General features: G+C 37.2%; 1 protein-coding gene across 7 annotated transcripts in view; it reads left to right on the forward strand.

Annotated features, from left to right (window-relative positions):
- The first annotated feature begins 840 nt into the window (after positions 1-840).
- The window catches only part of LOC145673253 (constitutive coactivator of PPAR-gamma-like protein 1 homolog), a 74,806-nt gene continuing 59,496 nt past the window's right edge, over positions 841-16,150 (forward strand). For 6 of the 7 annotated variants that reach the window (XM_081742772.1, XM_081742775.1, XM_081742777.1 and 3 more), the window contains exons 1-5: positions 841-996; positions 9,942-10,215; positions 10,929-11,101; positions 12,741-12,854; positions 15,837-15,983. In XM_081742772.1, coding sequence (XP_081598898.1) covers positions 10,011-10,215; positions 10,929-11,101; positions 12,741-12,854; positions 15,837-15,983 — 639 coding nt within the window. In that variant the 5' untranslated portion in view covers positions 841-996; positions 9,942-10,010. Of the gene's footprint in view, positions 997-1,083; positions 1,419-9,941; positions 10,216-10,928; positions 11,102-12,740; positions 12,855-15,836; positions 15,984-16,150 lie in introns of those variants that run through there. The other variant, XM_081742773.1, reaches the window with a different exon arrangement.

Consider the following 16,150-nt stretch of genomic DNA (forward strand, 5'->3'; position numbering starts at 1 on the left):
GAAATTGTTCTCATTACTGGTAATATATTTGGTGGAGTATTTTCGGCTGTAGGGTTGTCTGCCAAGTCCCTTACGCCAGTTTCATCAAGACTGAAACGCCTGTAGATTCTTTTAAATTCATGTTCTCCATTACATATGTTTTCCTTAATTATATTAGCAGAAGGTGACCAGAACTTTTACTTTTAAAAACGAGACGCATACGAATCGGCGACGGGGGGTGGGGGTGGGTGGGGTGACTTCCACATTTCATTTTGGGACTCAGCAGTGTTTTCAATTTACGAAATACACAAGTAAGAATGATGACACAGCGAACTACTTCAAAACTCAAAATTCCCACTCAATTCCCACTTGAACCACAGAAGAACACTCAATTCTCATTTGAATATTCAGAAGTTCTAGTCGCGGCTGAATTTCCCAATGAGTGTTTGTACGGAAGAGTATAAAATTAGCATTGATCATTTATATTTTGAATAATAATTACGGGACACCTGGGTCATGTTTGCTTAAAAACGGGACATTTAGGCGTCCCGTTTGAGAATCAGAAAAAACAGGGACAACGGTTGAAAATAAGGGACTATCCCGGCTAAAACGGGACGTCTGGTCACCTTGTCGTTTGTTATGGACAATAGCAGTTTTGGGTTTTATGAATTATCAAGGTTAATAAAAATCACTTGTGATGTGTGGTTTGAGACCATGAGAGTGATGTGTGAAGCTGAAATATCTAAAAAAAAAATAATTAAAATTTAACGTCGATTCATCTATTATGTCAATATATCTTAATCATCATTCTAGGGAACGCTTTCCATCACCTTATAGTTATGTATCAGAAGTGCATGTGCATGAGACGCAGTTTAAAATATAAATGCATTGTACTCGAATACGGCGCGAAACACTAATGCCATCTGCAATTGCACTGCCTCTACGTCATCAGCTCGTGGACGGGACCAGGATCGAAGAAAATGGTGGTGTACATAAAATAATGAATTTTAAGGAGAAGTAAGTTAGTAGTCCGTAACTTCATTTGTTTATAGATTGTAGTTTTCAGAAATACTGATTTCAGTTTGAAATATGTGTTTGTTTCTGTAGGGAAGGCTGGGTAACATCACATAATATACCTCCGGGGAGGGGCATTTACAGGCCATGCCGGCGGAATGTACATGTGTGTGTGTGTGTTGAATGAGTAATTTTCAAATTTTCTTGTAATATTAATTAATTTAAATCAATAACAAGTATGAAATCGTAAAAACAGGACGTCAAAATTTTAATGTACACAAAGAATTTAGTAATAAGAAATAACTTGAGTAATTCGGTCAAATTAGCGTACATTGCTTTGTAATGGTGGATATACGAGCACGTTTTTTTTCTGAATTCCATAATGGTTCCAGGGAACTTGAAGTATGGTGATTTCTTTTCAGTAGGTATGTAGAAATCTTCGTTCTGTGATTATTAATAATTTTGTTGTTTTCAAGATTAATTTTGTAATATAGTGTGCAAATTGTAAATTTATATTCATTTGATTGAAATTGCTTGGGACAAATTTTTAATGCTAATTTTGTAGTGTGGTTTTCATGAATGTTAAAAGTTTTAATGTAGTTTTATTATTTTTTTGGTGGCAATTAATGTAACAATTACACAATTTTAGAAATGATAAAAAGTTCAATTGTAAAACCAGTCAGTGAAGTTTCAGCTTGATTTCCGAGCTCTTTTTCCACTTAATTGAGTTACAATGATGGAAAACTGAAGTTTTTGCTGATCTATATAGGCCTGTATAAATATAATATATATATCTATGTGTGTTCAGCATTGCTTTCATATGAGTGCAGTTACCTTCAGTTTTTGAAGATAATTGCTGTGCAAGAAGTCATAGGTAATTAATCTAAAAGAATTTATTTACCTTCGGGTCTTGGAAACAGTTTGAACTTAATTTGTCTTGCACTTTCTTCATTAGAGTGAATAGATTCTTCTGAATAAATAGGCTGAACTATACTCTTGCCCAGGACTCAAAAATTCCTAGACGCCAGGTCGTCATGGCGACTAGAAATACGATTCTAGCTTTCTTCAATGTTAGTTCCCAGCTTTTATCGGATATAGTATACATGAAGCTGCATCAGTTTCCGAAGGAGCAGGACGCTCATACTTTTAGGGATTATTCATTGAGTATGTACGAACTTACAAAGGGGGTAACAAAGCGACTTTTATTTACTTATCGACTGATACGAAAATAAAAAAGAACGTATCTGTACTTTATATCTGCATGTGTAGTGCCCTTGTACTTTATCTATGACTATATGAGGGGGGAGGGGAATTTAACGCATATCACATGTCTTGTGCACATGGATACTTCTTACTATTCCACTACGTAGAAAATTTATGGTATTTCATGTAGAAGTGGTAATAGAACACAGAAGAAACTCAGATCAGGGGGTTCTCATGTATACTATTACCTCTGAAGCAATTGCGAATTATTTTAGCATTCTGGTGGGAAATACTAATCTTCAGGTATGGAATCGGAACTATGTGAAGTGAAAAGTGAAATCAGAATCGGACTTGGTTTAGTTTTTATATCAGTAACCGTGATTTAAGACCAAAATATTTATATTTATTTATCAGAATGGTAGGAAACCGGATTTTTTTTTAAAAAAATTTGATGATTGGGAGTACCGGTATATTTACCGATTAGTGTTCAGTGTCCAACGCTCAACCACTGATGAAACCGCCAACACAAGCTTCTTGGTAAGAGGATTGGAAAAAAAAAGGCTCATATATAAAGTGCAGGTTTCATGGATTTCATTGTACTCGATCTTCATAACTTATTCATTCATTATGTATGAACGTACGTATGTTTTAGGTAAAGCTAACTACGCATTTTATTTGTTGTTCCATGGAAAGAATTAGGGTAAACGGAAAGAATTAGGGTGTAACACACACTTGAGCTGCGCATCGATAAGTAGGACCGCTTTTAAGGGTATAGTAGAGTAGGGTAGCATAGAGCGGTAAGTAGGGTAGAGTAGGAATGGGTTAGCGTAATGTTAGGGAAGTTTTGACCCATTTTCATAAAATTAATAGTGTAATTTCTTCTTTCTGAGTGAGTATACCAGCTGGAGCGGGTATTGTAAAGTCAACCCTTTCAATATGATAGTTACATTCCCATTCTTATATTGTGAGGCCACGGTGGCTCTCAGGTAGTTCTGGTGCGATGGATCGCTGGTTCAAACCCCGAGCACGGTGCACAGCATTGCGTCCGTGTCTCTTCGTTTTTCCTCCAAGTCCTCATTCCACTGATTCTTTTGTAGCAAGTCTGTCTAATCATTCATCTGCTTCAGCGTAAGAGATACAAACGTAGGACGTAAAACTAGGAACTTCGTTCATTTTCGATTCCTTTACCTGTGACTGTGTTTTCTGAGGAGTTGATACGATTCCCTTCTACGAGGACAAGCTTTCGCCAAACTTAAGCCTAATAAATTCTCACGCACAATATTTGCAAATAATGTCGCAGTTGACTTAACACGAAATTGGAACTAGGCCTAGAAATTGAAGAAAGTGGATTGTTTGTCTACCTCTACGTCGAATACACTCTCTAACGTTTATATGTTTCTTAATGCAAGTCTTTAAGTTTGTAAAAGAACGGAACACAACTAAGAGAAATACAGCAAAAATCTTTTAACTTGATGACCCAAGAGACTGTAATAATTTCATCAAGGTACAGAACTGTGGTACTGATACAAACATGTGCACTGTTTATATATTTCGTTAAGGAACACTATTAAATTACTGTACGGGCCAGGTCACAATTGTGCGTTACCAGCTAAGTATTTTGGGCAAGGTTCTATAATACAGGTCCCCCTTCCCATTTAGCTGTAATAAAGACAGATAAACAACGTGCCCTCTAAACCACCTTCACTCGCTGACGCTCGCTCGGCAATACTATGTGAATTAAATATTAAACTTTGGCACAGAAAGGAATCAACCTAGCTACTAAACTATATGGGAGGACCTGTGTTCTAGAACCTTCCCAGTATTTTGTGTCGGCATTCATATTTAAAAATGATTTGTTGTGTGAGAAACAACAGTAGTGAGTATCTAAAAGCATATGTGGAATTTCTATTAACTATTTTCTTCCGCAATTTAGAAATACATGAAAGTTTTCTTTTTTATATGAACAATGTTCTTTTCCGTGAACATTGTCCTAGCGCTGTGTTCTTATGTGAACAATGTTCTAGCGCTACGATGATTTGAACATTGCCCTACATTTTGATTGCATCGTTGTGTTTCTTAAGAAGATCGCTGTTGAAAAGGTCTCTACATTAATGGTTAACAGCAAAGTTTTTTAAAGTAAAATTATGTGCTCCTTTCTACCGCTTGTTGTGAAGTGGACTTAGCTGCTCATGGCCTAGAGGATAAATTAGTATTGTCTGTCACAGTCTAAGTGATTAAGGTTCGAATAGAAGTATTTCTCAACATGTAACGATTTCTACTCAATAATCTGATAGGATGAATATCTTATATTAAATAATGTTTGTATTCGTTTAAGCACCCAATTTTTTAAATCTTCATCGTAGACATTTCAGCTACCGACTTCGTACTTTGTTCAGTAGTACTACTTTAAGGTATATTGCATTGCTTAGAGGACACATTACTGGTAACGCTTTTGCATTGTTAAATTATGATCAGAAATCTCAGTTTACTTCTGTATTTTTAAAAATGGCTAAAGAAGCCATCGTATAATCATTCTACTTTTCTTTCTTTCGTTGTCGACTCGTCTTGTCACTCTTTATTGCAAGTATTGAAGCAAATAAGTGATTCCTTTCATTAATCATCATCGGTATATTTTCTCAGGGACTACAAAAGTGATAAGAGATTGCGTTTTGAGTCATTCTTTTCGTGAATAACACGCTGAGATTAAAATTTCATCAATATTTCTCATACGCAAAGTATGAATAAAAACTAGCGTCAAATTAAATTGTTTTGAAACATTGAAAGTCATTGTGTATGTCCTTTTAGAACAGAATGGTCGTGAATCGAATTCATATTAGCGCCTGTCCTGCATTTAAAAAAAAAAAAAAAAAAAAAGTCCATGTCGTGGTTATAAGCTTGAATATCATTAACCACTTTAGTCACGAAAATGTGTGTGCTTGTGTTTAATTTGTTGTATTGAAATGTAGCGTTCCTTTCAGCTCCTAGACTATATGAAACTTACCAGCTAAGTATGGAATCCGAACCACATGGAAATCAAACCTGGGTCTCGTACACTGAAGGCGACTATGCTGTCTCTGGTCATATAATACTTCTGTTATGGATATGGTACGAGATGGTAAGGAAGGGCCACTATGATCATCTGTAAAGGGAAAGAGCCTAAGAAATTGGAACTTTTCTATTAATACAGTTGAGAACGGCTTTTAGACTTGAGTCCTATAGGTCGTGAATGGATTTCGGAAGAAGTAGACATAATGCAGTGCAACACTTCATTTACGTCACTTAATGACTGAAAAATTGAATTGAAATCTTTGTTTCACGTCTCACAATTATGAACAATGATTCAGAAAGCAACTGCGCCGATATTTCTTTAAAACTGACCTTAGATATGCCGATAATTTTAAAGTAGAGAAATGGAGCGGACGCGTTGAACTTGATCTACAAAACCACACCTGAACAGGCCTGGCTGTGTGTGTGTATATTTGGCAGATTGTCATCTTGGAAGACTTCGTCGTCGTTATGAAATATCGATACCATAGGATGTGCCTGGCCACCTGTAACGTTCACATATTCTTTTGATAGTAATTCGTCCTTTGAGACCAATAATAAAACCAACGAAATAGTCACCCACCCTAGCGCAGGGCTACCGCCATGTTTCACGATATCAAATGGGCAGTCCAAATAATACGTCTGTGAGCGTGTAGTATACATAAACCCAGCCTATTAGAAACAAGGATTAAGGTGACTAATCGGACCATATTACTGTTACACAAAAAGTGAAAAGCGAATGATTAAACCGGGACTCGAAGCTAGGATTTCCGACATATCGTGCCGATGCGTTAACCACTACGCCATCCAGTTTGCTTCCCAAGAGTCCATGTGGTCTGAGTGGAGAGCACTGACTGTAGGAGTGAAAGTGTGTGTGTGTGGCTGTTCTGGTAAGCGGATTGGGTGGTGTAGTGGTTAAGGGTCTTCACTACAGTGACATTAAATGACTGCTGATTTTAGAGTTTTTCTGTAATATCTTCAAAACAAATGAAAATATTCGAAAAGCAGAAACGTAGTGAACTAGACAATACGATTTTTCATGTGATACCTTTACCACAATTCACCTATCTGCTTTAGGTATGCCGCTGTTTACAGAACCCGCAAAAAATTCTAAATCTATCTACGGTTGCAAATCGAAATCAGATAGATGAGTTGTGGTAACGGTATCACATGCAAATTCGTATTGTCTGGTTCACTACGTTTCTGCTTTTCGACTGTTTTTGTTTTGAAGATATTACAGAAAAACTCTTAAAATTAGCGGTAGTTTAATTTCGGTGTAGATATGGCACGGTATGCCGGAGATCCTGCGTTCCGAGTCTCAGTCCATTCGTTCACTTTTTCACTCTGTGCGTTATTGAATTCGCACGTACAGAGGATATGTTGTGTAAAAGTAAGTTCAAATAGGTTGTTTCCTCCTTTCATTCATTATATATATCAACTATCAATTGTTCGTTTGGTCTAGGCACCATCTGGCAATCGCAACTTGACCGTAATTAAGTTTATTATAGAGTGCTTGTGGGAAGGAGATCGTCTCAGATAGACATTTGAGTTTTACTGCATCTAATTGTGCTGTACTTAATGACGGGCCTCTTCAGTATTCTGTGATACATTTCACCTGGGCTTGATTCTCATCCTCGGGTTCCTTTTGTGATTGTCTTGCAGCGAGTCCATTATGACCGCATCACCTTGACGTGCTTGAACTAACGATGCAATGACCTATTTTGTTCACCGTTCTTTGTTCTGTTGTACACAGAAATTTGTATACATCTCTTTGCATGCTATTCACTCACCCACCAGAGCACAGATATAAAGACAATTGCATCGCACGAATTGCTAGTAACTCTGAAGATCATATGCAGCAAGAAGAAGCATATTTTGAATGTTCCTTGGGTATAAAGCATATAGACATCTTCAGATAGCGTACGTACATTTTTTCTACACACTTCAAAATTTTAAATTTAAAATACCACAGGTTGTACTTTTTCAGGTTTCAGTATTTAGTATAATCACCCGTAACTTGTAAACGAACACAATCTTTCAAAAATAAAAGGTATGGGCTGGCACAGTAAACTTTCTCGCTCCAATTTCTTAAAATAAATCGTATTGTGAAATAGGAACAAAATTACAAGGAGTTTTCACAAAATTTCACCCAGGGAAAACTAATCCCCAAAAGTAAACTACCCTCTTGCAGATTTTTTCCATAAGAAAAGACTTATGCTATATGTTACGGTTATTGATTAAATATTTGTTTTATAAGATAGTAACAAAATCCCATGAATGTTGTTTTACAAAATTGTCAAAAGTATATATATATATATATATATATATATATATATATATATATATATAAAAATCTCAGGCATTTTGGAGAAAGTATTGTGAAAAACTCATTCCCAAGAGTAAACTTTCATGTAACGGATCATACGTCGGTCATCGTCGGAGAGGGAGGGGGTCGAGGGTGACATCATTTTGTCGTTCATGCATTACATTTCATCCGCATGTCCTCGCATGCCTTCTCAGCCGCGAGTACTGCTTTGTGCGCGTCCAGTGTCCAAGTCTGATAAGTATAAAAAAAAGTCCCAAAAAAATAACAAAATATAGAAGAGTAAAGAAGATAATAAAAGCTCAAAACGATTTAAAAAAAAAGTCCGCACCTTTTGTTATCCTGTAGGCTGACGGGGGTCTTTCTTTTTCATTTGACAGGATATTTCTTTTAGTTTCAACTTTCCGGGGCAACTCTTGTATGCCCGTTTTCTCTTGACCGTCTGCGCCCCACGCTGATCGTACGCTGAAGGTGTGCTTATGGGATAGCCAGGGGAGTAGCGTAAGTTCTCTTCGCAAACTTCCGGTGTTGAAGTTGCGGCGTTTATACACATTTTTTGTTTATAAATGTATATTTAACACCTTTTATGAGTATTAAAACTTTAAAATCGGGGCCAGAGTCACCCTCTCGTAAAAGACTCAAAACAGCGAAGAGAGACAAACTCAAGTTGAGATAGTGTAGAAAAGACAAGTATCGCGACGCCTGTAGTCCTGATAAAGATGCTGATAGTGGCAGTGCTGAAGCTAACACGTGTGTCTTTATTACACTAAATGTTGTAGTATTCAAGCTGTATCTTCATCCCTGTAACTGCCATTAAGTCATATTGTCAGTATGTATTTGTACAATATGTGTAGATCAGGGATGCAAATAAGCAACAAAATTGTACTAGCCCACATCTCAATAGAAATCATTTGCTTACCTTCGCTATATTAAATACTAGCCCGTACCGATGAATCACTCGCCCCGAGCGAGTGGTTATTTACATTCCTGGTGTAGATATTCTACTCCTGTGCCAAGTGGAATTAGGTGCGAGCCCTATACTTGAAAAGTAGCTATATGGTGATCAAATCTTTCCCTTAGAGTTTGAGTGTATAAAAGACGGTTCATTAATGAACTGATAGAGTAAACATGTACAGAACAACTCAGTGATTATGAGTAACTTTATTAAGCAGATGTTTGCTTGCACAGTTCAATTACAGTATTGTATTATTAGTTCAGTTTTTTATCAGATATAAGACATACAGTGAAGAAGCCAGATCACTGTAAGATGTTTGTCTCTATACGAGTAGTACCACAAAAATTATTATTCTCTACAAATAGTTTGCTCTCAGTAATAATAAGTTTTCGGCCTAATTTCTGAAACTGTCTTTTTTATTTTTTTATTATTATTATTTTTTTTTTTTTCAATCATGTTTGGCTTAAGTTTTGGCTATCATCTTCTCCGTGGGTCCGTAACCTTTAGATACTTCGGCTAAGAGTATTTTTTTGGGAATTCGAAAGTGCGTGTGCAGTATAATTATAAGTAGGAATTAGTTTATATCCCAAGGCTGCCAGATGATGATTTTTTAAAGTCTTTTCCAGCCATATGAGGTAGGCTTAGGTAACAGCTAGACAGACGTAAGCCACAAAAATGAAAATAATAGTGCAAGAGACGTGACTATAAAAATATGAAGAAACAGAACAGACAATTGTCTTACTACCTATTATGCATACTGGAGAGAGTGCAGGGTGTCTGTTTTTTAATCTGTACAAATATAAGTACAAACTGGAAAATGTTGTTGTATAAAACGTCAAAATTCACCACCATAAAATGTCTTAGAGGCTACCAAATCGCAGGCAAAACACGCTTCTATCGCTTACCTGAAAATTCGGCCTAATTCGCATCCAAATTCACTCTTGAGAATTTTACGAAATTTTATGGTTTGGTAAAGAAAAGGTTTCGAAAAAATCACGAAATTTAATTTGGAATTTAGTAGACATCCTGGAGTGGCTAGTGAGTGTACAAATTGCAACATCGTTTTTTTTAGCAGTCCATGAGAAGACAACCCTTGTACTGAAGGGACATAATTTATGATATCCCCTTATCTGTCAACGGAATGTGGGCCTATCAGTGGTGTGCTGCTTTCTTTAATACTGCTTGGGCGGTTTGGTCGTATCAACTATAATGTCTATTGATAGTATAATAGAGAAATCTCAAGATTCGGTACTGCATTGTTATATTATGTTAGTGACTAAATGTTGTGGTATTTAACAGGTGAGTAAAGGAGAGTAAGGATAGGAAAAAAATGTACATTTTCTAGGCCACGAAGTGATGATCTGGTGGCTTTTAAATGTTTTATAGTGTTTTTTAGTGAATAATTCCTCTTTAATTTTTCAGGAAATTTATGTTAGTTTTGTAAGTGAACAAGTGATATTTTGGTGACGAGAGTGATCAAAAGTAACCGACATGGGGATCCAGGACTTGCAAACGTTTATTGAAACTCAAGTATCGTCAGCAAGTGTTCCTGTTGATCTCTTAAAAATAGCACGTGGCGTCGCAATACAACGAAGACCGCCTATTCGGGGAAAGGGAGTGATTCCTCCAAACAAACTTAGTTTGGTTGTAGATGGAGAGTGCTGTTTGGATAGATTGTATGGTGGATATTTTTCAGGTATGTATATGCTTCTAATTGGAATTTACACATAAGGTAGTAGATTGGTAGAGATTGTTTATTGATTTTAATCAGTTGGAAAAATGATACAGTAGTAGAGAAAGTCCTATAAAATTATGTTTGAAGTTAATTTAAAAAATGAAAATATGCCCATTGTTGTTTTTTCTTTTCTATATTGCCCGCGCGATAAATTGGCAATAACTTTGCATCATATTTCACGTATTATTTTATTGTGGTTAATATTACTTTTTCCTGTTTTTCTTGAAGAAATCAATTAAATAATTTTCTTATTGGAGAAGTTCCATATGATACTAGAAGAACATCTAGTACATTTTCTTGTTTGCAATGCACGGTTAAGGAAAGCTGGCGTTTAATAGGTTAAAACACGTGGTGTGCTGGAGGTGGATGCTAAAGGCTCCTCAACAAGAGACAGCAGCTCTAATAATGTGAGAAGGTTGTTCCTGTGATTTCCAAATAAAACTAATTACTAGGAATATTTGACAGAAGGTTGAACGTTCTAGTACCGGCAACAGCACGGTCAGTGACCATGGTTGCTTAGAAACAACATGAAAAAATAATGCAGTGATCAGCAAACAAATTGCCTGTTCGTTTCGTTTATAGCACATAGAGCTTTGTCAGGCTCCAGTTTTCCTTAACTGTACAATAGTATTGACTAACTCGATAACTTATTAAAAAAAAATGTCTATTCTTAGACTGGGCTTGTGGTGGACAATGGAATCGTATGGTTCAGTTTCTTGCCGTCCTGATCCAAACTATTCAGAGCAGCAACATAGAATTGGCTGTATTCTTCAATGGGTGTCTGGAGCAACAGAGAATGAGCGAGTGGGTTCGAACTCAGCAGAATATGCGCAGGAATGTTAATCAGGTACGTATAAAGGCTAATTATTCTTTCTTGTGTTGCAAAACCAAATAATAGTAAAGTTCCTGAAGAAGAAAGTGTGGAACATTGCATTCAGTATGAACTTAATACTGAAGTTCTTTGACGTCCAGCGATTCTTGATCTCTTTGCCTTGTTATTTTACCAGCAGTTATTGTCTCCTAATAGTTTTCTGAATATCGAAATTTTGTAAGTAATGAGAAACTTTTACTTAAGAAAAAAGTTTATGGGTCCTTTGACTAGACTTTGTCTTTCCTAAGCAATGTGAGGAGCAATCTTGAAATAGTGAAATAAATTGACGCATATTTAGTATTTAAGCAACATCTCAATTTAAAAATATCGAACGATTTCGACAGAAGTTTTTTTTCTTTCTCAGTGGTTTAGAAATTCCTCTGCAAACTAACTTCACATCTCTGAGGGCGTAATACCATTTTGTACAGCACGGGGAGCTACATTTTTCATTTGTGCAATACCGGTGATAGTGCAAACTGGTATCACTGAGTCAGAAGGTGTGAAGTTAGTTCACAATGGAATTTTCAAGTCACTACGGACAGCAAGAGGTCTTGTCGAAACCAGTTGGTATTTTCAAATTGAGACTTAATTAATGGTAAGGTATTACTAAATATCAAATGGATACTAGTTTGAAGAAAACAGAAGTGCTTCAGTATTCTCCCTTGAGGAGTTGTTAGTGGAGCCCTGTGCACGTGTCTGTAGTATACTCGTATATTGAGTGATAACCAGAATAAGTGAACTGGATGTTGCTTTCCTATGATATATATGGTTTCTTGTAGTAGACCACATTTTGGTCTGTACATCATTCTAAAAGGATAGGTTTTGATATCCCCTTCACTTTCTATTGTAACTATATAGTAAGTATTAGAAGCCTCAGAAGCATATGATCTGGAATGGTTACGCCTTCTAAAATGAATAAGAAAATTACTTATACATGCTTGCCTACAAATAAATTTGCTCTATATTCGAGTTTTTTTTAAAGACCAGTGTTGTTCGTTATAGTTTTTCTCTTGGTCATCTGTACAGATCCTCACCTCTGCCTTGTTTGATTATAGATTGTGTATCCTGGTTTCACTGTTTTGAGTATTTGTTCCATTTTCAAAAAAATAAATTCGAATAGGAAATAGAAAGTCTTCAGTGGTTTTGGAACTCTCTTTCAATTGTCAGAGTTCTTTTTCAATTATCACTCGAAATAAGGTAGATATAGAAAGATAAATAAAAAGGCTCGATAGTTTATTAATTCCAGTTGACTTGAATTAAAGTATTAATTAGTGATTGATTGAGAGAGAGAGAGAGACTGAGACTGACTTAGTAAGGGTTCGTCTACACGAGTATCTACTTTTGTGAAAGATAATAACCGTAATATGTTGTTTGCAAAGCACGAAGAAAAATGAAAGTTTCAAAGTACTATTTCTATATTTATACAACTGATTCAATGATCTCGTGAGTAATTATAGATTTAGAAAAAAAAAAAAAGTCTCTTAGTTAAATTCTAAGGTATATGTGGCCAAATTAATGTATAAAAAACGTCAATATGCATTGCATAAGAATAATATTAGAAGAAAAGTTAGCTATAATCTAATTAAGTAGTTAAATTATTTTTTCTTTAAAACAGGTTCTCAAACATATAAATACAAAAGGAACGCCCCCTCCGAAAGTCTGGTGGGTACCACCTGTCTGCCTCCGCACTTGTTTAAGAATGGCTCTTAGACACCTGAATGTTACTGTGGTAAGTGTCATCTTTAGTTGTTTCGTTAACGTGTGTTATCCTTATTTCCCTATTGCAATTGAAGGAATTTGTATGTGAATTAAAATGAATGGCTCCAGGATCATTGGAGCAGAAATGTGAAATAATTTATTTAGTCTTGTTCAAGTGAATGAAATTGATACTACTTGCCCTTTCTGACAGCTCGCTACGCGCACGTGGTGCTCAATGCTGTGTTGCCAGCTTTTACGTCGGGTATTGAAACACGAAATTATTCACTGCTAGTAAATCTCAGTTTTATAAAATTAAATGACACAAAAGAAAACTAAGAAGAATGTTCTCAATAACCAGCAGGTCTACTACTAAAGTTGATATTCGACTAGAACGATGTGCATTTGTTTATATTCAAATTGGCATCGTGCAAAAAGAGTGGAATGTTTAGCATTGTAAAGGGAGAGAAATGAGGCACTACAGAAGGCTGTTTCATCCTTATGGTAGCATTGCAGTCGCCACCAGAGGCGCTAGTTTCGCGTCAGCAACGTGATGCACGCACTACGGAGTAGGCAGACACTTGTGTACAAGCCGTGCAGAGGAGAGACGTGTGAGAGCAGAATGCCGCCGAAAATCGACCCTTTTTGAGAGGGCTACATCGTAGCACTTTCTGACAGGCTACAGCTATAGCCGAATAAGAACACAGTGCAAGAAGAAAGATTTCACAGTGTCTGATAAGGGAATTAATGCAGCCATCCATCGCAATGCAAACCCAGAGCAAACCATTGCATGCGTCGTCAAAGGGGCAAAAGAAGCAACCGGCTCCACAACGCAGTCAAGACGTCATTGCCAAGGTCCACCGGTTTGTGACCCAGGAGAATCCACCCACCCAACGTGACATAGCGAGGCATGTTGGACGGTCAACTGCAACTGTACACCGAATCCTACGCGACAATTTGAGACTTAGAAGTGCACACAAGCGGCGGGTCCATATTCAGAAGCCAACGCACATCGCAGAACGGCGGGTGGCATGCAAAAGGCTGTATGAAGGTTACCTGGCAGATGATAAATGGTGTTATGTGATCATCTTAGATGAAGCATGGGTCTATTTGACAGGATCCCAGCAGATGCGTGCAATTTACTACCGCTGCAGTGATGGAACCAATCATTCAAAAAATGGGTTCGTTCCTGCAAGGAGAGTTTTCCAAACGGATTTATGGTAGTGACGGGTTTCTGTGCAAAAGGAAAGCTTCCTATACACCGGGTATCATCAAATGTCAAAGTGAATGCAGCGTATTATATCGAGCATGTACTGGAACCCACCTATCGCCAACATGCCCCGGCGTGGTGTGGGAAGGACACTGACGGTGTGTTCATCCACTAGGACAAGGCCAGCAGCCATACTGTCAAACGAACGGTGGCCTACATGACACGTATGGGACAGGAGACAGGTGTAAAGCCTATCCCATTTCAAGACATCCCCGTCAAGTCACCAGATGCATCCCCTATGGACTTCTGTGCTTTCGGCCTCCTCAAACGGAACATCAATAAGCGTCGTCCGACCACACTTAGTGGCCTTTGGAAAGTGTGCAAGGAGGAGTGGGCGAAATTGGATCAGGCAGTGCTCAATAGAGGTCTCCTTCAGTGGAAACTACGATGTACGATGTCGTGCAATCGTTCACCAACGGGGATCTTACATCAAACGTGATCGCTGGTGGAAACGGGGTTTACGCCCTAGGGCACGGGTTTGTACTTCACTGCCGTAAGGCTGAAACAGCCTTCTGTATAATTGACTGAACGTGCTGTTGCCATAGAAATACTTCTTGCCTGATTGTTATGACCACGTGCAGGAAGGGAAAAACAAGAGGAAAGCAACTGTCAGAAAGGACAAGTTGTATCAAATAGACTGTAGTGATAGCATAAGTTTTAGCGTGACTACAAAACCTGAAATTATTCTCAAAATCACATATTAATTAAAGTGCTTTCAAAATTAGAAACAAATTGACAGCTTAAAAACACGTGCAGATTTGTTTTGAAAAAGGGACTCTACGTCACATAGTTATTGCGGTCACCCAGTGATGGTCGAATCAGAAATGTCATTTTAGCAACAGTGGGTGGAGGGTTTCCGTGGAACAGACCTTAATATTTCAATGTTGCCGCTAGTAAATACGTATTTTAAGAAGAAAAGAAGCTTTCATGTCTTTGTGTGGAAGTGATTTGAAAAAAACACACAGTCCCCCCGTCCTCAACCTTTCCAACATGCACAAACTGGAACGACAAACACATTCCTTCATCCATCCAAACCAATGTTTAGAGATTCTCCTTTTCGTTAAGACTCAAGAGAACAGTTCGACATAATGACTTACCGGGATGCACACGAAGTGGCAACAGCGTACCACGTGCTTCTCCAAACGTTAATTTGTTTCTAGTTTTGAATGCGCTTTAATTAATGTATTGTTTTCCTGACTAATGAATTCAGTGAATAAATGATTCGATGTTTAGTTGGTACATTGCTCATCTGGATATCCACTGCATTTGTATATTATACGAACCTTGCACTAAATGTTAAAGGAGAAAGTTTAACCCTAACTGAATTTATCAGGCAGTTAAGTTACAAGCACACTCACCTGTGAAAGCACCCATGTGAAGAAATTTTATGGTAGTATTTCAGGACCTCAGTATCAGTATGTGGAAATTTTTTCAAAGCATTATGCTCACAATATTCCGGCTTCTACACAAGATGATTTTCAAATCACTACGACTCGGTGCTAGAGCGCTTACCTTTGGTTCGATCCTAGGCCAAGTGAGTTCGTTGTAAACAACGTGTCTGTCTCGAGGCTTTCCCGGTTTTTCCCCCGCGTTAACATTCCCCCAAATTGTTCAATCATAATTTCCTCTCATTAATCATCCATCTCTTTTAACCTAATGAGACATTATGGAACGTAAAGCTAGAAATTTTATTTTGTTTCTTTTTTAAATATATATTTTGGTATAGCATGTACCTTTGTTTTTTAGGTTTGTACTATGGATGATCACCACCAAGAAGTTATAGCATACTGTAGAGAAAATAATTTCCATGGTTTAATGGCCGAAGATGCAGAATATGCTGTGTTTGACCCACCACGATATTTCTCATCTGAACAGCTCAAATTGACATACAAGGTAAAATAAAACGGAATGATTTCTATGTGAGTGATGAAGGTTTATTGAAATATATTTTAATACTGTTTGTTTAAAAGTTTATTTTGATAAGGATGATGATAATGCTTTAATTATACATGAAACAAAATTAGAAAAGAATTGACAGTTCAAAACCACGTGAAAGTTTG

This window comes from Thermobia domestica, chromosome 16, assembly GCF_964235325.1.
Source record: "Thermobia domestica chromosome 16, izTheDome1.hap1.1, whole genome shotgun sequence".
NCBI lineage: Eukaryota > Metazoa > Arthropoda > Insecta > Zygentoma > Lepismatidae > Thermobia > Thermobia domestica.